The sequence below is a fragment of the Lepidochelys kempii genome, chromosome 6 (genome assembly GCF_965140265.1).
Source record: "Lepidochelys kempii isolate rLepKem1 chromosome 6, rLepKem1.hap2, whole genome shotgun sequence".
Taxonomy (NCBI): domain Eukaryota; kingdom Metazoa; phylum Chordata; order Testudines; family Cheloniidae; genus Lepidochelys; species Lepidochelys kempii.
Genome location: NC_133261.1, coordinates 28,707,840 through 28,729,819, shown reverse-complemented (window position 1 = coordinate 28,729,819; position 21,980 = coordinate 28,707,840). Strand labels below are relative to the sequence as shown.

Genomic DNA, 21,980 nt, shown 5'->3' with positions numbered 1-21,980 from the left:
TTTGAAGATATTTATATCAGTCCTAAGCAGTGGGATTTATATTGGGGGAGTTTGAGTACTGAAACAGACTGGGTGTTGTCACTCTAGTTTTGACGCTGTAAATATCTGGAGCCTGAAACAAGTGCTATTTATTAGCCTGAAAAAGCTGTTATTTGCTAATAACTAAACTCAGATTTTGCCTTGACTATAACTATAGCTAGAGTAACTCATTTAGCAATAAGCTAATTCTACAGGGAATTATTAGCTGAAGAACAGTGTAGACAGGACTCCTTTTGTTAGCATATTGTGCCTGGCCCATGTTCTTAATATTACTAGTTTTAAGGATATTTTACTTTTTACCACAGGGTGGCTCCATACTTCTATTCTAGATGTAATGTGTGAAGATTTCACATCCAATCTCGGTTCAATAGACCAATCTCACTTAAGTCTTCAGTAGTTACATCCTGTTCACCCTGTAATTATGTTAGGGTTTGCTATAGTGCCTATCATTGTATCCAAGTGCTAATCTGACCAAATTAAGCAAAATTGCTAGTGCACTTCAAGAGGCCTTGTGCTCTTTTCCCTTTTCTGGGTAGTAAGCCCTGTTTGCACCAGGGGGGTTTCTGCAGTTATGTTTATCTGCCATACAGAGAGATAAAATACATACCTGTGACTGCCATATCCTAATATATGTTATGTGCATTCTTTTTTGGTCTCTATTTGATATTTTGGAACACCTATTTGTATACCTTGAAATAAGAGTAGTAATAATAATACCTTGCTCTTTATATGGGGCTTTTCATAAGTACCTATCACATTATGTAAGATATAAATAGTAATGCCACCAAACATTATTTTATTTTTATATAAACATCCACTTTCTTCAAACAAGACAATCACAAATTGCGTGATTTGTACCTGGATTTGGGATGTTGGGGAGGATATAAATATAGTGGGCTAGATTCTTTGGCATGCCAGAGCTCCATAATCTGAAAAGCAGTGCAGATTTGGCATTATGCTACTTTACTACTTTGACCCTGGGGGTATCCAAAGACCACATTAGCACCCCTGTGGCTTCTCTAGATTGCAACAGGGGTCAAACTTATGCTGGCTGGAATGGTGCTTTGGAGACCATTTTGCTGACCCCAGGGTTGCTGGAACACACTCCAGCTACATCACCACTTGTCCCAAACTTGCCTCTGGAGCAGGACCAGCTGGTGTAGAGCTAGCTGGCTTTAGAGGATTTCCCTATGATAGGAGTATTCCCAGTGGCTCAATAACTTAAGTTTCACTTGTGCTGTTATGATGCAAAGAGGATTTAGCCTGGGCTGCAGGTTTGGTCACTACATACTGTTGTATGTCATTCAAGATGGTTTGAACTGTATTAACATAGAGAAATTTCTTCTGCAAGTTATACCAGTGTGTATTCTGTCTGTCTGGAGTAAATATGTGGCTCCTTCAAATGCCTTACAAATCTTGGTGCTGGCAAACTGATACTGGTGAGCTGTAAGGTCAAAGAAAATGGCACACATTTCGCTTAATACAGTGTATGCATAATTCTCACATATGTTCTCCTAATGCTGCAGACTGCTAAAGTTGGAAGGTATTAAAAAAAAAAAAAAGTAGACTTGTTTAATATTTTAAACTATACTTAACTAGATTGTAAATAAGAGTCCAACCATCTGAGATTGGTCTCTGATGGCAACCTCCAACCTTCTCTTTAAATATGTGAGTTTTTGAGAAGTGTTTCATCATGTGAACTTCATAGATGATGCACTGACCAAAAATGGTCATAGGTTTTTTTTGGTAGACATGTCTCCTTTTGTAAACTGCCTGGTTAATCCCTTGGTAGCACCAGCACATGTTGTATGGTCTCTCCAAGTCTTTCATAATTAGGCTTGGAAGGATTGGATTGGATTTTTGTCAGTAAATGTGGATTTCAGAGTGTAAACACAAATTAATGAAAACATTTATTTTCACCGATTTGAAATTTACAAATAGGCAAAGTTTTAAAAAAAAAAAAGCTGCTTGAACTTCTTACCATTTGATTTTAAGGAGATTTAATACATATTTTCATATGTGGTGGTGATCCCTATAATTTTTGTGCCACTGAAAATCTAACTCAACATCTTCAATTATACAAAGAAAATTAAACGTGAATTCTGCCATGCCTATTCATAATACATAGTTCATGTCTGGAATAGAAAATACTTGCACGTGGAATGTGTGTAAATATAGTATGGCTGTCAATCGCAGTTAACTCACATGATTAATTTTTTTAATCACGATTAATTTTTTATCGATTAATCAGTTTTAATCGCACTGTTAAACAATAGAATACAAATTGAAATTTATTCAAATATTTTTGAATTTTTTCTACATTTTCAAATATATTGATTTCAATTACAACACAATACAAAGTGTACAGTGTTCACTATTTTTAATGCATATATTTGCACTGTAAAAATGATAAAATAGTAATTTTTCAGTTCACTTCATACAAGTAGTGTAGTGCAATTTACAAATGTAGATTTTTTTTTTGGTTACATAACTGCACTCAAAAACAAAACAATCTAAAACTTTAGAGCCTACAGGTCCACTCAGTCCTACTTCTCGTTCAGCAAATCTCTAAGACAAACAAGTTTGTTTACATTTATGGGAGATACTGCTGCCGGTTTCTTATTTACAATGTCACCTGAAAGTGAGAACAGGCATTTGCATGGCACTTTTGTAACTGGCACTGCAAACTATTTTTACATGCCAGATATGCTAACCACTCGTATGCCCCTTCATGTTTTGGCCACCATTCCAGAGGAAATGCTTCCATGCTGCTGATGCTCATTTAAAAAAAACTATGCACTAATTAAATTTTAACTGAACTCCTTGGGGGAGAATAGTATGTCTCCTGCTCTGTTTTACCCGCATTGTGCCGTATATTTCATGTTATAGCAGTCTCGGATGATGACCCAGCACATGTTGTTCGTTTTAACAACACTTTCGCTGCAGATTTAACAAAATGCAAAGAAGGTACCAAGGTGAGCTTTCTAAAGATGACTACAAAATTTGACCCAAGGTTTAAGAATCTGAGGTGCCTTCCAGAATCTGAGAGGGAGATGATCTGGAGCATGCTTTCAGAAGTCTTAGAGCAACACTCCAATGTGGAAACTACAGAACCTGAACCACCAAAAATCAACGTTCTGCTGGTGGCATCTGACTCAGATGATGAAAGTGAACATGTGTTGGTCTGCACTGCTTTGGATTGTTATCAAGCAGAACCCGTCATCAGCATGGACGCATGTCCCCTGGAATGGTGGTTAAAGCATGAAGGGACATATGAATCTTTAGAGCATCTGTTACGTAAATACCTTGCCACGCCGGCTACAACAGTGCCATGTGAATGCCTGTTCCCTCTTTCAGGTGACGTAAACAATAAGCGGGCAGCATTATCTCCTGCAAATGTAAACAAACTTGTTTGTCTGAGCAATTGGCTGAATAAGAAGTAAGTCTGAGTGGACTTTGTTTTGTTTTTGAATGCAGTTATTTTTTGTACATAATTCTACATTTGTAAATTCAACTTTCATGATAGAGATTGCATTACAGTACTTGTAAGAGGTGAGGTGAATTGAAAAATACTATTTCTTTTTTTTACAGCACAATTTGTAATAAAGTGAGCACTGTACACTTTGTATTCTGTGTTGTAATTTAAATCAATATATTTGAAAATGTAGAAAAAATCCAAAAATATTTGAATAAATGGTATTCTGTTGTTCAACTGTGCAATTAATCATGGTTAATTTTTTTAATCTCTTGACGGCCCTAATTTATAGGCAGATATAAATTTAGATATAGCGGTAATACACTAATTACTTGCATCAAGCAGGGTTTCATCTTGGCTTGCTGAAGTCATTATGAACAAAGACAGTAGTGGCAAAAGTTTAGACTCTGAAGAGCAGTACATTGGCATCTCATATGCTCCCCATGTGCAAGTGAGAATTGATTTATACCAAATTGTCACTTCTGGAGTGGGAGCTAGTGCACAATCTGTTGCTTGTGTGTGGTCTCATTAAATGATAACCAGTCTCTCCACTTTTGAAACGCAGGCACCTTAAGCCCTGCTCATGCAAAGAGAACTCTTGCTGCACGTCAATGAGGCCCTAGTAGATGCAGGATTCTGCCTGTTCAGTATTAATCACAGGATTGAGGCCTTAATTTGTAGCTAATATCAGTATATAAATACTTCTTGGAAAAGATCTTAATTTTCTGGTACGGCGGTAACAAAATCAAGGTATTTAATTTGTCAAGTGTTAATGCAGAGATAAAATATAGATGGCATTGGTTGAAAAGTGTGTATCTTGAGTCTTCGTATGCCATAAGTACCCAATGTTCTTTCTACAGAGGTGACATTTCCCTGTGCAAACATCTGGATGTGACCACATAGGAATGGCAATGCAGGAATTTAAATTTTATAACTTTTATATCTTCATTATAATGTGATTTGCAGTGACATTTAAATTGAATTTAACATGGGTTAGATTTAGGCCTTGTCGACACTACTGAGTTTTGTCAATGCAAGTTATGCAGATGATCAGAAACCAGTATTACATCGCTTGTGCATGTTCACACAATGTTCCTTCTGTTGGGAGAGCGCATCCACTGTTGGTGCTCTAACATAGGCAAAGAGAGCAGTTCTCTTGTAGCTATTCCACTGTGCTACTTGCCACCTTCTGCAGCTAGGAGTTGTGGGAAGGCGGAATGGTTTGCAGTGCATCATGGATGATGGCTCAGTGTCCCATTATGTAGTTTTTTCTGTCCCATCATTCTGTGGGCTTCTCACTGCGTTTCACGGCATTTTTTAACAGCCCGTTTACTGTGTGCTCACCATCTGTGTCTGAAAGGATGGATTCTGCACTGCTCTCTACTTTTGTGATCACTGTTATGAACACATTGCAGCTGGTCATGCAGTATCTCATGAGCATCCAATCTGGACAAGAATCGGAGGTGCCTGACCTGCTGTGTGCCATGGAAAGAACACATTACTTTTGGCATTCACAGAGCAGCTGCACATGGTGGACAGTAACTTTTGGGCTTGGGAAACAAGCACTGGGTGGTGAGATCACATTGTTATGCAGGTCTAGCATGATGAGCAGTAGCTGTAGAACTTCCGGATGCAGAAAGCCACCATCCTGGAACTGTGTGTAGAGCTCTCCCCAGCATGGCAACTCAAGGACACCAAAACTAGAGCTGCCCACTCAGTGGAGAAGCGTGTGGCAATTGCTGTGTGGAAGCTGGCAACTCCAGGCTGCTACTGATCAGTCACAAATCAGTTTAGAATCAGGAAGTCCTCCGCTGGGGCTGCATTATCGTGAATGTGCAGGGTCATTAATTGCATCCTGCTACAAAGGACTGTGACTCTTGGCAATGTGCGTGAAATAGTAGATGTGTTTTTGGTAATGGGATTCCCTAACTGCGGCGGAGTGATAGATGGCGCGCACATCCCAATTTTGGCCCTGGACCATCTTGTGCTGGAGTACATCAATAGTACATCAGCTCCTCCGTTACCCCTGATTTCCCCTAAGCCTTTGCAGTGCTTCTGAGGGGTACAGGAAATATGGTTCTATACTGTAGTTTAAATGAATTATTACTCAGTTCTATATTAATATGCCTAGTAAGGAATCTATTTGTCAAAAAACATTTCCTGAATCTTTTTGGTGGTCTGTATTGTTACAGACATACTTGCTGACTGGTATTTTGAAAAAAAATACCAAAATAATTGAAACTGGTATGATTATAGTGTGGTGTTTTGACAAAATATGCAGAATTGTAAAATATTGTGCGCAGAACTTTTAATTTTTTGGTGTAAAATTCCCCCAGGAGTACAGCCTGCTGTGTACTCCATAATGTTGGTGAGGCTATGGGTGAAAAGTTCCCCTGGTGTGGACGTGGATCGCCCGGCAGCTGATTTTGAGCAGCCATTAAACAAGGCTGTTACAAGGGCACAATTGGAGGCTATTCGAATCAGGAAGGCTTTGAGGCACCATTTTGACAATGAGCTCCAATAATGTCTTTCTCTACAGCACTCTGCCATGCTTTAACTTGCTGCCTTGCATGAAAATTTTGGTAATTCCTAACCACAATTTATACTCAGCAAATGATCAGATTGCCACTGTATATTAATTTAATCAGCAACCACCATGTATGGTTTCAGAGTAACAGCCGTGTTAGTCTGTATTCGCATGTATGGGAGAATTATAAAGATTGATTATCTTTCAGAGTGTGTTTTTATTAAATACCGATTAACAATACACACAAAAGGCTTGGTGGGAAGGAAGAAACAAATGAAGGGCACTGTAGGCTCTTATGGCTGTGTAGTTGCAATAATTTTGGAAGCTGTCCAAAGATGGGGAGTGAATGGCGTACTGAGGCAGGTCGGGAAGTTGCAAGGAATGTGTGGGAGGAGTTGGGGAAGGCATGGAAAGTAGTTCTTTGTTCGTTGCAGTGTGGGGGGCTGAGCAAACACGAATTCTGCTTGCAGTGTGATTAAGGACGTCAACATCTCCGTTTTCTCCTCCATAACTTTTATCATCTGCTCCTGGCCCATTAAAATTTTGCTTCTGGCTCTCCTTTCTGTCCTGCCTGGCTATTTTATAATTTTCTTCTAAAGCCTTTCTCTATGCCCTGCATTCTTGTTTTTTGGTTTCTAAGGATTGGAGCACCTCCCAAAACCTGTCCTCCTTGCTCCTCCTTTGTTGCTTCCTTATCTGTTGGCAAAGCAGGAGAGTTTTGTTGGTGGATGGAACATTGTACTGTGTATACCTTCACTGTTTTGTTGACGAAAACTGACTTTTGTCGACAAAACTGTAGTATAGACGAGGTCTTGGACTGAAACTGAATTGTTTTCCTTTCAGTAATGCTAACAGTACCCGCAGGCTTTACAATTCTAATGTAACAAACACTAATCCACACAACACTGGTAAGAACAGAAACCTTCTCATAGCGCATTCTGCAAGCTTGAACAACCAGATGGGCTGGGTTTTTCAGCGTAACATGAAATTTTTTTCCTCTTTCTATTTGTAGTGTCTGGGGATGGAGAGTCATTGGTAAGTCTCACTTTAACAAGATTTGAAATCTCTTTACTATATTTTTGTCCTAAAGCTCCCCTTCCTAGGCTTTACTCAGATGCATACATCAGTGATCACACACAAATTTCTCCATTAGTCTGACTTTTGCCTACTAAGAAATCTGAGCTAGAGCTTCATTTAAAATAACATTCTTTCTTCACTGGCCCCTGCACTTTCCCCAGTAGCCCATTTCTTCCACGTCATCCCCAATATCTCTGTATTACAACAGCCCTTCTTGGTAAGAGGTCACGTTGGCCACAGGATATCACTGAATCATGATGAACAGCATTATGTCTGCATAGTGTTGCATTTCCAGTAGTAATTCTCTAAAATCCGATTGACTTGCTTTACAGGATGAAGATTCAGAGTTTACTTTAGCTACAGACTTTGAAATTGGGCACTTCTTCCGTGAAAGGATAGTCCCTCGTGCTGTACTTTATTTCACTGGGGAAGCAATAGAGGATGATGATAACGTATGTATATTGCTCACCTATCTTGTATGTGTTTATACTTGTGGCTGAAATAGTAATACCATTACTTTCTCAAATGAAATAAAGTAGAATTGGTTTTTCTTTGCATGGAATAAGTTACTCATCAGAATCAGATACACTCAGAGAATGCACTGAATAGGGTCACATTGCCCTCCCCCCCCCTTTTTTTTTTTTAAACCTTCCATTGACTGCCTAGGACTTCTGAAATCAGGTAGAGGGGGTTCTTTTGGACAAGGCAACAACCACAGTATCCCTATTATTGGCGTAGCCCACAGAACTGATCCAGGCCATGACTGTGCTTGCTGAGCTGTAGCTGCACATTTGATTGGACCTCTGAAGCAATACAGCATCTAGAATTTGGTTTGCTTGAGTGGGCAACTTCATACTTTTTTGGAGGAAGTAGGAAATATAGCATTTAAAACACTAGCTCAAGGCAGAAGAGAGAGCTTCTGGACTAAGGAAGGATTGGCCTTTTTTCTTTAAAGATGTGTGTATTTCTAAACTGTATTGCCTTTACCAGTTTGGTTTAGGCAAATAATTTTAAATACTGCTTTGAAATGAGAATTTTTTGTAGTATCTTGTCTTCAAACAGAACCGAATTAAAAAATAACGTAAAATCACTTATGCTGAATACTCAAAAACGCAGCCGAAAAGAACACCGGTATACTGCTTAAACTTGCATTAGTATAAATATACTAGTCACAAGATGGTAATAGCATCCTTTATTTGTAAATTTCTTGCTCTTAAGTTTCTCCCTAATGCTGCTTGAATGTTCAGTTTTTTTAAAAAATGTACGTTATCCAAGAAGCATATTCATTATTTGTATTTATTCCATGAGTTCAATTTGTAAATTAAAAGTAGGGCTTGTGGCTCTTCCTTTACTTAAACGTATATTCTGTCTATATAATTTCTAATGATTATACCCCAATCATTGTCTTGCTGAGCTGAGTGAAACTGCATATCTTACTATACTACACATGTCTGAAAAGCTATATTCAGGATTTGGTGTCACCCTTCTTCTTGATATAAGATTAAATGACAATTGTCATGGAGGCAGTATTGTTTAGAGGCTACAATGAGTGGGAGAACGGGATAAACTGGGAGTTGGGAGACATTGATTATAGAATTCTGTTGTTACCAACTCTGTGTAGGACTTTAAGCAAATTACTTAGTTCTGTGTATCCCCATCCACACCTGTAAAATGGGGTTAGTGCTTTAGAAGGTAAATTAAGCATTTTGAGATTATCTGAAGGGTACTCTAAGTGCTTGCATGTGCTATGCCTATTTTAGCTAATTGCATAAAACATTCTGAAAACCTGTTTTTATTTTTGTTTTAGTTTGAAGAAGGAGAGGAAGGAGAAGAGGAGGTGAGATGCTTATTGTGTCGATTTTAGATTGCTAATCCATATTCTCCTTTCTGAAATAGTAATAACTAGCCCCAAATAGGACAAACAAGGAAGTGTGTATTTCGTGGTGCCATGTTCGTACTCCTCTACAAAATAGTCATTATAGCTTAATGTTAAGCAACTGTAAAATCTATACAGATTTTAATTTTTTCCATAGGTATATTCCATAAAAGCACACATTCCAATTATGTTCAGTATCTGAGCTGCACTGTCAAAATACAGTTGTAACTCTTTAATATTTGACAAAGGAGTAATTGATTGTCACTTCCATTTATTTTAAACCATGACTTAATGTTGAAATTGTTTTGTGGGCAGATGCGAAGATTGCATTGCACTGAAAAATGTTTTGTGTACCTGTTTATCAAGTTAAACCTTGGGCTGTAAGGAAGGCTAATGGGAAATGCAATCCGAGTTAACATGCTGTGGGGACACACGCTGGACAAGACTTGTGAACTGTCTGTTTTAACTGTTCTAGGGATGAGGCTTGGTCCTCAAAAATTAAATACATCCTTTTAATTAAGAATTGTTATAAAGGGTTTAATTAGGTTCACAGGCAGTTTTGTATTATGGCAACCACTGTGCTCAATTTTTTCCAGTGTTTCTGGAGCAAAAACATAGTGATAGGCTCTGTACAAAATCTCTGCACTAAAATGAATATAAAAGCAACATTGGGGACAAATCAGTGCCTTTGACAGATATTAACTATTTATTTGAATTTTGCCCCTTTCACCATGACGTGCTTGAGACTCTTTTTTTCATAACAATGCCATGGTAATATGACCCAATCAAGTACTGGAATGCTTAGACTGGTGGCCTCCTTTGACCTGGCAGGTCACATCATGCTGCCTCCTTTTCCCCTGCTTCCACAGGAGTCCTAGGTTTTTTTGCAGTGAAAAGCTTTAACTCTTGTAAAAGCAGATGTGACAGAGCTAGCCTATCTGCCTCCATCAAGATACTACAACTTGAGGTTAGGCATGTGCAAGAGGAGGAACGGAAAGGATCCAGGTGTAGTAAAGAAGCATGTGTGTGGGGCACATGACTGTTCAAAGAAACAGATAAGATAAGGGTTGAAATGGAGGAACAAAATCAGACTGATCCGCTAGCTGGTTTTCCAAAAGTACAAAACTCAGAATTGTGTTACAGGCACAACTTTTTAATTTTTTTTTTCTTTTTCCTGTGCAATTGCAGTAACTTCCACTGGAATGTTACATTCAGATCCACACTGACATATGAGACTTTCTGGACCAGATGACTGGTTGTCTCGTCCAACCCAAGTAGATTTATTTTTCACAGCTGACACACACACACACACAGGAATGCAATAGAAGGCACTGTATAGTTGGCTTTGTGCAATGTAAGCAGTTGCTTTAATCTAATTTTAATTCTTGTTAATCTCTCTTCCTCTTATCATAGGAATTGGAAGGTGAAGAGGAGGGAGAGGAAGAGGAGGATACAGAGAGTGATCCTAAGGTTAGTTTTTTTTGTTTGGGCATATATACTTATAGTACATTAGAATTGTACAAACTGTAACCATGAACAACGTATCAGGATACTATGTTGTGATCATTCTCTTCATTCCTGTTCTTTTACACTTTTTGTATTGTGAAGGGAGTTAACTTCTGAACTGCAGACTTTCTTAAATATTTTCCTTAAGTTATAAATTGCATAAGTAATCGTTTTTATTTGACATGTTAACTTTCTCACTTACCTACACTGGGGAACAGATGTGATTGATATGGTTACCACCTTCCTGTGTAAAATTAAAGGTCAATATTTAAATATTTCCAAAGAAATCAATTTACAGGATGTGTAGGTAAAAATCTTATACCAGTTGAAGTCTAGTTTTAGAATGAATTAGTTTCTTTGACAAGTTTGCTAGCTCTATCTATTTCTCCTATAGTAACTCTGCTCCTTTCATTGTGGTTGCCTTGCTGAATCCCACACACTGCCATCATGTCATTGTGTTTAACCTGAAGAAAAGCTGAAAGCTAGTACAAAATATAAGGTTTAGTTTAAAACTCGTGAGATATGGGCACTGCTCCCCCTTTTTACTCAGTTTTTAGCCATAATTTAGTCACCCGGACAGTTAGCAACTAAAGTTAATGAAAAGGGGAGGAGACTGTTTTATTCATTTTGCTATTAAAGTAGCATCTTTCCATTTCTTTAATGGCAATAAGTATATAAAACTTGCAATTTGAGATCATGGTACTGATACACGAAGCCTTCCAGAATTTATCACAATATGCAGAGTCTACTATTAAATGCTTTTAGCCTCCATGCCAAGAATCAGTCCTGTGTCTTGTAAAAGGCAATAGTAAGTACAGTATTAAAAGAAGTCTGTATTCTTGATGAAATATTTGTTTGAACAGGGAAAGAGTAGCACTTGCAGAAACAATATTTCACACTCCATTTTCATGGCTCTCCTGAACAGAGAGCTGGAGGGCAATGATGGGTTAGCTGAGAATTAAAAACTATTAGTACTGGAGTAATGGTGTCAAAGATACTTCAGGGGAGAATCATACCAGTTACTGTATTCTTAATTACAGTGGCCATACATGTTTGCGGAGATGCAGATCTGTCTTCAATAGCATGCCCTGTGGAGTGTGGTATTCTGCAGAACCATGTCTTAAGCTATCTCAGAACGTTGCAGTTGTTGCCTCCTGTATAATTTTGTACATTTCACTTTCTTTCATGCTGACAGTTCCTTTCAATTTTTTTTCCATTTAGGTGTAATTTAAGTCTGTTTATCATTCATACATTTCTAGGTAAGGTGGAATTCCATTCATACCTAACTTCCAATGTGTAGCCCATGCAATGTGGTTTGTTTATAGCTACCTTTCTGGTTTAAAAAAAAAATTAGGCAAAACTGAAGTTTTAGGCCTCATTTGCAGTTCAGAAAAGTGTAGAGAGAAATCTGTGGCTGGATACCTGTGAATCATCTCCTTAGAATGGATTTGTATCTAGATTATCTTCTTGCCTCCCTATTGCAAATTTATGCTTACATTGTAGCACTCCAAGGTAACATTACATATTGAATATACAACATTCTCAGGACACAAGTTTATACCTCTGAGACTTGTCACAAAGATGTTTTCTCTTGTACCTGGGTTTATACTGTGTCTTTTTAGTGTGACTTTTAGTTGGTTTTCATTGATAGATCTGTATTTACAACACACTTCCAAACTCTCTCCTCTAGTTTGCTCCTTCTCCACTCTGGTTGAAACTCTCCTCATGAGTCACTGACTTATTCTGAATCTAGGTGTCTTATCTATAATCAATCTCTGCTGTCTCTGACGGCTACCCGGTTCTCCGGAGATCATCTTCTTTCTTGGGCTTCTGTGATTCTTTACTTTCCTGGTTCACTGATCCTTCCTTTGGTGTTGCTTTCATTGGATCCTCTTTCTCCAGTGCTCCCTTCTTCCCCCTCGCCCTGAGTGATCTTGTCTGCTCACATGGGATTTTCTCAAATCTACCTGTTACTTCTCTTTCCTAAGGCTTGTGTCTTTCTGTTTTTCTATTTCCTCATAGCTGTCCTGCTGCTTTCCAAAACACATGACAAACTGGACTCGTTCTGCCTAACCTTCTCCCCACACCCCTGGATTTGACTGTGATTGATCACTCCACTGTACTTCCTATCACTCAACCTCAGCACTGAGCTTATCTTGTGATTTGTTCTCTACAAATCTAATTGCTTTGAAAACCAGCCCCGACCCCCACTGCCAAAATTCATTCATGTCATATTCTCTCACGCTCACCTGGACTCCCCAACTCTCATCTCCCTATCAGGGGCTCCCCATCTTTCAGAATAAAACTTAAATTGGCAAGGCTCCAATCCTATCAGTACAAAAAGTTTATCTTCCATTTCTCCCATCTTATCCACTTCACTTGGCCGACTCTTCTTGCCGCCTTCCTTTTTATTCACTCTCTGTTCCCTATGCCTGGAAAGGCATTCCATTTCTGTTCACCAAGAATCCTTGCTCTCCTTCAGATCTCTCCTCCTAAATCCACTTTTTGCCTAATTGTCCACTGACTTCCATTCCTGTGCTGTCTACTCCTCCCTTCTTACCTTAGCTCATTTGCTGTATAAATATCAGGATATACTTTATTTTCTTGCTTTGATTTGCTTTTTTTTTTTTGTTCCCTACCCACATGTCCTAAGTTTGTCTAATTTAGGTTGTAAAGTGTTCAGGCAGAGCCATGTCACTTTAACTTGTGTAAAGCAGTGTGCAAAGGGTTGGTGTTGTATAAAGGTGTTAGGTTTAGAAAGGCTGTATAAGTAGCCAATTAGTTGTCTTGTAACTGGTACACTGGGTGCCTTGGAGGACGCTTGTCCGCTTACTGGTTGAAGGCGTGAGTATGATGTCGTTGAGGGGAGAAGGATAGCTAACTAGCTAAATTCAGATAACTAGCATAGTTCTGTCAGTACTCCAGGGCTGAAATCTCCACTCCTGAGGATGACAGTTGATGCTTTGAAATACTTGCTCCATCTTCAAAGCAACCTTGGCAGAAGCCTCCAATACTAAGCAGCAAATCTGTTTTTGATGACCTGTGAAAGATGTCTTCTGTATATAGGATGACTGGAATCTTTCAAGAACTCCCATACTCTAGCACAGTTCCTCACATACATTTACTGTGAAGTTACTTACAGCTTGTTTGATGCTTGCTTTTTCCTCCATTCCTTAGGATCATACCTTGGGTGACTTATTGAGGGATAATAGTATCATCAAGATTTGACATCTTGACGTGATGTCTGAGCCTTGGGGGTGGTGGGGAGCTAGTTAACTCTCCTAATGTGTAGTCTAGCTTCCAGTGATTGATTAAATGCCTGGTTTTCTCCTTGCTGTGCCTGACTCTGAGAACAAGTATTTAGTGCTCACTACCTTTTGTTGATCCCACAATAGCTGGTGACCAGGTTGCTGTTAAGGGTACAGAAATAAGTGGATGACCAGCTATCAGAGATGCATGTCAGTCCAGAATATGGAACAAAATGGATTACTCCATTGTATAACACTGGGCGCTTTTTTGCAAAAAGACTGGTAAAAATTTAGAGAGGAGGAGTGGAATATTCTTTGAATCAACCAGCAACATCTATTGTTTGAGACAAGATAACATTAAATAGTGGTGGAAAGGTGAATGACTGCATCTACAGTCAGTCATATCTTTTGAATAAACGTATTGCTAATATGAATCAAAGGATTGGGAATCAAGGCATTGACACTAACTTGCAGAATTTTATTACTTTATTATTAATGAGCAGAGACATTACTTGAAATATTTGCTGGACTTTAAATGTATATCAGTTCAGTGCTCTGAAAGGGTATAGTTTTAAAAGCATTTAATCTGCAATGCTTTGGGGATGTACAGAAGTCGGGAAAGCAGTTTGACCAGGGAAGTTTGTAGTGTCTTGGATCTGTCTTGTTCTTCCCCTCCTCCCCAACACACTGCAAATTTGGAGCTACAAGTAAAGCAGAGGACCACTCCTTGAATGTAGAGCTCAGTGAATAACTCAGCTCTGATCTATAGTACACAGCTAGGCCAACGTAAGGCAGCTTATATCAACCTGTGTCAGTGTATACGCTACAGCCTTGCTCCTGCCGAAGCGAGTGCCCTACACCAACGTAACTCAAGCCCTACGTCTCTCATGGAGGTGATGTTTGTGTAGTTAGGGCGACGCAGTGTCTATGTAGACAGTGCATTATTTACATTGGTTGTTGGCTGTCATTCTTGTCAATTTCACGGCTCCATGTTGGAGCTGTGAAATTGACAAAAAAAGTCCTCCTGTGCAGGGAGACAGGTTGCTGCCCCGGGACCCTGAGGCTCTCTTCAGGGAGCAGGGAGGCAAGATCCTGAGCTCTAAGCTCCCCACACTGATCTTCTTAGGTCAGTGGAAGTGCTCCTAGTGAGGAAGGGTAGTATGGACATTAACCACTGCAGTAAATACTGTGGTGGCTGTAATCTGGCCTAATATAGGTCGACTTACGTTTTTACCTTTCTCTATTGGCTTGAAGAGCCACTTATTAAATACATGTTCCCTTACAGGGTATAGTCAAATGCCCTTTAACCTTTTCTTTAAACTACACTAGATTCTGCTTAATAGTAATCCTGATATTAGCTACTTCTGGTTAATTGCAGTGTTTTACTGAAAATCAATCTCATCCCATTAGCATCTGTATTAATAGGATTTGGATGTTAGCAACAAGAACAACAAGGAGTTTGGTGGCACCTTAAAGATATTAACAGATTTATTTGGGCATAAGCTTTTGTGGGTAAAAAACCACTTCAGGTGCATCTGAAGTGGTTTTTTACCCACAAAAGCTTGTGCCCAGATAAATCTGTTAGCCTTTAAGGTGCCACCAGACTCCTTGTTGTTTTTGTGGATACAGACTAACAGGGCTACCCCCTGATGTTAGCAACAGCGTGCCATTTATTAGCAACCTATCCTGGAAGAAAGGTGCCACCTGCAGGGAGGTTTTCAAGGCTGCGGCCAGGGAAGGAAGGTGCTGGGTTTTGTCTTCTCTGATTGCTGCCTCGCAAACCTGCCTGTGAGTAGTGCTCAGCACATGCTACTGTCCAGCAAACCTGCCTGCATGTAGTGACCACATAGGAGGTAAGAGGCTGCAGACTGGGAAGGGGGGCTCAGGGCAGACCAGTAGCAGGAAGAAGAGCTGCAATTCGTAACAACTTCCCAATTTGGGGGTATTGTTAGATTCCTAGGCTGCTAGTGGATTCCTAGGCAACTGTATCTGTAAAGAAGATCACTTTGCGTCTGCACCTGACAAGGCAAGTGCAACTTGGATGGTTTTATGTACCTTAGTACAGCTATCCATGCCTCTGTCATTTCAAGGCTAGACTAGTGTAATGTTCTCTGTGTGGGGCTACATATTGAGACCATTTTGGAAAGTGAAACTTAGAGAACATCTCTGTCAGCTTGCTGAAGAGAGCCTTAACTCAAGAGCAAACCACTGGTGCTATGTGATCTGCACTGGTGGAGTTCAAGGAGTAAAGGAAAGCGCTAAATACTTTGGGTCCTGGTTCTTTAAGAGATCACTTAGCTCCCTATGATACTTCAAAAGATGTAGATGGTGAAGATGCTCAAGATAAACCAACCCTCCATTCACCCACATTTGGATGTGGGTCCCTACTGGCAGGGTATTCTCTATGAAAAGGTGCATTGTCTTGGACCTTCCTAGTCTGGCAGAACCAGATCTGCTAACCTTCTGAATATGCTCTATATGTAATCTATCACCATATTTTTTTTTCCCTCTGTGCTTGGAGACTGGATTTAGTGAGGCAGGCAAATAAAGCTATTTACTGTGTGAAATACTGGGGTTTAGATCATTTATATTTCAATTGCATTTAACAGGTAAATTTTTCAGAAGCACCTAATCTACTTTTTAAAATGGGACTTAAGCGTCTAAGTGCCTAAGAGAGTTCATTGAAAGACTGTGAGATTTAGGTGATTTTTACATCCTTGCCCAAAGCACTGTATTCCTGTCTCTTGAAAAATAAAACTATCCTAGAGAGATACAAACAGATTTTCAGTGTGATGGAATAGCATTTAGAACAATATCTAGGTTTTAACATGTGACACTTACTACAGAGGGAACTTTACAATATATATGCAATTTCATGCATCTTGTTGAAATTATGCAACAGCATTTTATTTTTTAAATGTTTTTATTGCTGTAAGGTGGTACAAAACATAGATAATAAATAGTTTATTAGAAAATATAATACACAAGGGTTTTGTCTTCATGAATAAAACTGAAATAAAATAGTTTTTCTCTTTGAAGCAGTAACATCACTACTTCCCTTTCCTACCTGCTTAAAGGCTGTTATATTAAAAAGATCTAAAGTAGGATTAAAATATAGTTTCTAAACCATTATAATGTTGTAAACAATCTTTAGTTCATCAGTTAAGTGTTTGGGTTAAATTTAGCCATATTTTGCAATTCTGATGGATTATGTCATTAATACAATCTTTCTCTTAACTGACGTTTCTGCTGTCTATTTGAAATGACAAACTGCTGTCTGTTGACTTGATATTTATCTCCACTATAAAGCAGTTGTTTAATGAAATGTTCTTTACTTCCAAAATAGGCTTTTTTGATGGCTAGGAAGTTGTTCATGTTCTCCCTCTTATCCACAGCTAATCAAACAGTAGTACCATGTGATTACAAGTAGTATCTGTCAAATAGGCTTTTTAAAAAACAAAACAACATTTCTTTGCTGTTGCTGCGTTGAGTGTGTGAGGTTTCCTTCTTGACAGGGTAGGCACCCGATGTTTGAGGCTATATCCGTGCAGATTGATTAACTTCTGTGTCCTTTGGAAACCCAGACAGTTAGGAAGAGGCACTTGGGCACCTGATGATGAATAATTAATATAACATTTATTCTTTATGCTTCCTTTTTTACAATATGAAATGTTCAGATTTGGAATAGTTAACAAGTATAAATCATTTTTACAGTCAAAGTGGTACATTGTCTTGAAAGATGTCTTCCTTAGAGCTATTTTCCTTACTACTGTAGAGTTCAACAAAGCTGTGTTTGTGTTTGTGTTTAAAAAAAAAACAAAAAAACAGAAAACCAATAAAAACACAAATCCTATATCTAGAGTAGACATGGGTAATGAGAGAAACAAAGGGAAGTATATGCTCAGATTAAAATATCCTGCTATGTTGTGTAAAAAAGTAAAGCTAAGCAGTTGGAGCATTTAATCAATGCACCTTTCTTGTTAGTTTTTTCCCCAAGGCTTTTTCAAACCCTATGCTGTTGTAGGACTATAGATGCTTTTACTTTCTGAATGCTCTGATAGATCAGATTAACATTTGGCAAGAAGTGTCTGAATGAGTGTTAAATGGTTGAGTAGTTATTGGCTAGTGATGCAGAAGGCATCTGAGGGGAACACAGCCTGTTAAATAAATACTTTCCATCATCTCCAACATAGAGCCCAAGACTTGAAAAAACAAGTGCATTGATTTTTTTCAAAAGTGCTGAGGACCCTGCATCTCCCATTGACTCCAGCACTTTTGAAATCTGGGCCACTTATTTAAGAGCCTACATGTGGACTCGAGAATTTGTTTTTGAAAGTCTATGTTGCCAGAAGCTGGGAATGGGCAACAGGGCATGGATCACTTGAGAATTACCTCTTCTGTTCATCTGTACCTCTGGGGCACCTGGCATTGGCCACTGTCAGAAGATAGGGTACTGGGCTAGATGGACCTTTGTTCTGACCCACTATGGCAGTTATGTTCTTAAATGGTAGAGAGAATACAAGTATAATAGAATAATCTGAAGTGCTGAGCAACTGTAGGTCAATGGGAATTGTAGTTAAGCACTTCATGATTTAGCCCGTGTTTACCTGTAGCTTTCCTCCCCAGTAGACTTTTTTGGTGGTAACCTATGTAGTTGCCTATGAAGGATGCATGACCAAATTGCCCTGAGTGAACTACCATTGTAGGCTTCTTCCTTTTTTTAACTTTTTTTTTTCTTCTCCAAACAGAAAGATTCCAGCCAACCTGCTGAGTGCAAACAACAATAATAAGGAAATACCACTTCAGAGTGATATTTGAACAACTTGTAACAAATATGTTTGGATACCTGGCCTGCAGTTCAGGATATTCCATTGCTGCAGCACAATCTTATTAACAATGCTTAAAATTAATTTGTTTTCAGGTGCATGATTTTCACTAACTTTCATTTTCTTATTTTTTGCTTAACTTGTACAGTGGTATCTTCACTGCATTTGGGAAGTATGAGGTTTAAATAAAGCACACTCTACAGCCTTTGGTACACTGTAGCTAAATAATTATCTGTAGGCTTTCTGATGAGCCTTTTGCCCTCTTCATAGGGAACTAGACCAAACTTAGTCCAAACTACAATGTAAAGACTACCATTTTCTGGGTAAACGTTGAAATTGTGGAATAGCATATGTGCTGAGAAGCTAAACTAAACTAATTAAATTTATGATAGCTAAAACAAATACAACAACATGACTTGACTTTTGCTAGTAGTTCTCCTTTTTTAATATAAAATTTTCCTGCAACCTACAAATCAGACTAGTGCTTGAGCAGCTTCAAATGTCATATTTATTCTCAGTAAAGCCAATTAAATAAAAGTAATTCTTCATTAAAGGGGATGTCATTTGAGATTTATGTAGTTCACTTTCTATTTATTTATTCATGTTTGTAAGTACTTTGACTGAATTAGTGCTTTTTTAATAGTTTTTAATATACTTGAAAATATTTTCCTGTTTGCATAAAATATGGGTACTTGTACAAGGAAAATTTTGATTTGGTCTCTCTGAAGGTAGTAGACAAAAGAAATGAACATGTTTCAAAATGACAGCTCTTTTGGGGAAAAGCATAAGCATACAGGCCAAATTATTGCTGTTGATGGAAATGAGTTGCAGCCAAAGAACCAGAAATTTTCCAGTAGTCTTACTGCTTAATATCCAGCCTGGGAGGGGCTTTCATTCTGAACATATAAATTAACAAAATTTAACTCAGTAAATCTGAAGTTCTGTTTTACTTGCAACACTCAAATTACTCTGTTCCACAGTTTCTTGTTTTGTTTAAAACTCTGAAGTCTTCAAAGCTACCTTATGTTGTTGTGCAGAATTTCAGGTGCACATTTCTAGTTTAAGCATCCAATGCCAACCTCTGGCAGCAGCTGAATAGCAGCTGTATCAACACTGTGACCAGGCATGTAGAGAGTGCTCCAGCCTTACCTTACACATTTGTAACTTAATACGGTGTTTTCAATTTGTACAGAATAGTTAATAAATATTCTATTAAAGTTGTGAAACATGGAAAGCGATGCCTGTCTTGTTCGTTTTTCCTGTATTAACTGAACACACCCATTTGATTTCCTATTTTACATGCCTCTGTATGCAGTATGAAAAGAGGTGTGCCAAATGGGCAAAAATTTATGACCACCTAATGGTGTTCAGCTTCTTACTCTAAATCCAAATATTTAGAGAAGGTTTGAGGTGATTATGTCTAGTGGGCGTTATCCAGGGGTAACTACATTTGAAGTACACATACATAATCATATTTATAACTTCAGATACAAAAATGATGCATGCACACAAATAGGATAATCCTGTTCAGCAACTCATAACTTTCCCAATGACACCTCACAGGACTTACCTTGTACAAAATGCATCATAATTATGCCACAATCCTATCATATATCACTGTGAAGACTATGGTGTGCAGTGTCAGACTTTCCTGCATTGAACTGAAGTTTTCTCATAAAAAGTGACCTTGTAAAAATGCGATTGTAAGGGTTCTTTATTTTGTCTTGCTCATTTGCATAATCAAACTTACTCAGTTGGCAGATTTTTTTCTCAACTGCCAGAAGTCTCACCTTGGGCTCTGACATGCCAGCTGAATATTTTCCTCCAGTCACCAGCAGGAAAGACTCTGGAGGGCAGGTTATTCCCTCAGCATCACCTGTCCACACCCACTATAGACTGAGGTTGCATGAGTGCCAGAGGACACACTTTGTTACCAGTGATGCACGAGATGGAAACCCAGTTTGATAGTCCACCACAGCCCAGGATAAGTTCTACGGGGCTAGCAGAGAAGTGTTTACTTGCAAAATGGAGCAAGCTTGATGCACATAAGGAACCATGCAGTACCACTGTTTCTTGCTTATGCATCATGGATGAAATGTGTATGTTAAAAATGAGTGACTAAGAGAGACTAGGGAGTTCTTTTAAGAAGGGTTTATTAAATGGCCCCAAAAAACCCCATGATTCCACTATCCAGGTAGGACAACTTTGGATAAAAGCCTATCCTGATAGAGTGGCAAAGTGAAGGTTGCAATTAGAAATTAAAGCAATATATACCAAATGGGAAATAGCAATATAAAATTAGAAGCTATGCAATATTGAAAACACTTTGTCCTTATCTCTGCCAGCCATGGATTTTCTTCTGATGTCTTTAAGTATGCTAGAAACAAAAGAAATCCTAGAAATGGTTTGGGCCATTACTAGATGGAGATGGTAAAATTGTTCATGCTAAACACAAGTATGGTGGTTTTTTTAAAAAAAATTGTTTTGGGTGGCAAGAAGCAGGATGATGTACTCATACTGGGTAAAGAAGTAATTTCTATCCATGGGTAACAGGATGTTAAACATCTGCTAGGAACAAACATTACACACTGTAATCCAGTCACCTCACTCTTTCTATCAAAAAAAAAGAAAAAAAAAAAAAAAAAAAGACAGACTGAGCTCTAAGTCTCAGTAGAAAGCATTTTCTCCAGTCTTCAAATCATTTGTGGTTCTCTTCTGCACAGTCTCCCATTTTCACTATCTTTTTAAAAATCTAGACAAATGTAGAACTGTACACAGTATTCCAGTATCTGTCTCACCTATGCCCTCTACAGAGGTAAAAATCACCTTCCTACTCCTGTTTATACAGCTAAAGAATTGCATAGGTGTTTTGCCACAGCTACATAGAGAGCTCATATTGAGGTACTTGTCCACAAGGATTTTAGGGGTCAGAGTCACTGCTTTCCAGGATACAGGGCTCCATTCTGTAGGTATGGCTTGCACTCCTAGTTCCTAGATGTAGAACTGCATTTTGCTGAATTAAAAACATTTTAAAAAAAGACCCAGCTTCTGCTGTGATCCAGATCCCTCCATACAACTCCCCTGTCCATCATTTACCTCTCTGACAATCTTTGTCATTCACAATTTATCAGCAGTGATTTTATGTTAACCTGAAGATCACTGATCAAAATTTTGAATAGCAGCAGAACCCCACTAGAAACACCCCCATTCAGTGATTCCCCACTGACAACTACTTTGAGATATCATTAGCCTGCTCCAAGCCATCAGTGTGCACTATACAATATCAGTAATCAGAATGTTGTGCAGTACTCAAACACCTAATGTCTAAGTATATTACATCTACACAGTTACCTTTAGCAAAACTTGTAATCTCAATAAATGAAATGAGGTTTGACAAAACCTAAAG

At 38.5% G+C, this 21,980-nt stretch overlaps 1 protein-coding gene across 6 annotated transcripts in view; it reads left to right on the top strand.

Annotated features, from left to right (window-relative positions):
- The window catches only part of NAP1L4 (nucleosome assembly protein 1 like 4), a 56,427-nt gene extending 36,615 nt beyond the window's left edge, over positions 1-19,812 (top strand). For 3 of the 6 annotated variants that reach the window (XM_073347270.1, XM_073347268.1, XM_073347269.1), the window contains one exon: positions 2,986-4,220. In XM_073347270.1, coding sequence (XP_073203371.1) covers positions 2,986-3,482 — 497 coding nt within the window. In that variant the 3' untranslated portion in view covers positions 3,483-4,220. Of the gene's footprint in view, positions 1-2,985; positions 4,221-7,053; positions 7,077-7,450; positions 7,571-8,925; positions 8,956-10,407; positions 10,465-11,721; positions 11,760-18,496 lie in introns of those variants that run through there. The other 3 variants (XM_073347273.1, XM_073347271.1, XM_073347272.1) reach the window with 2 other exon arrangements.
- Positions 19,813-21,980: the final 2,168 nt, after the last annotated feature.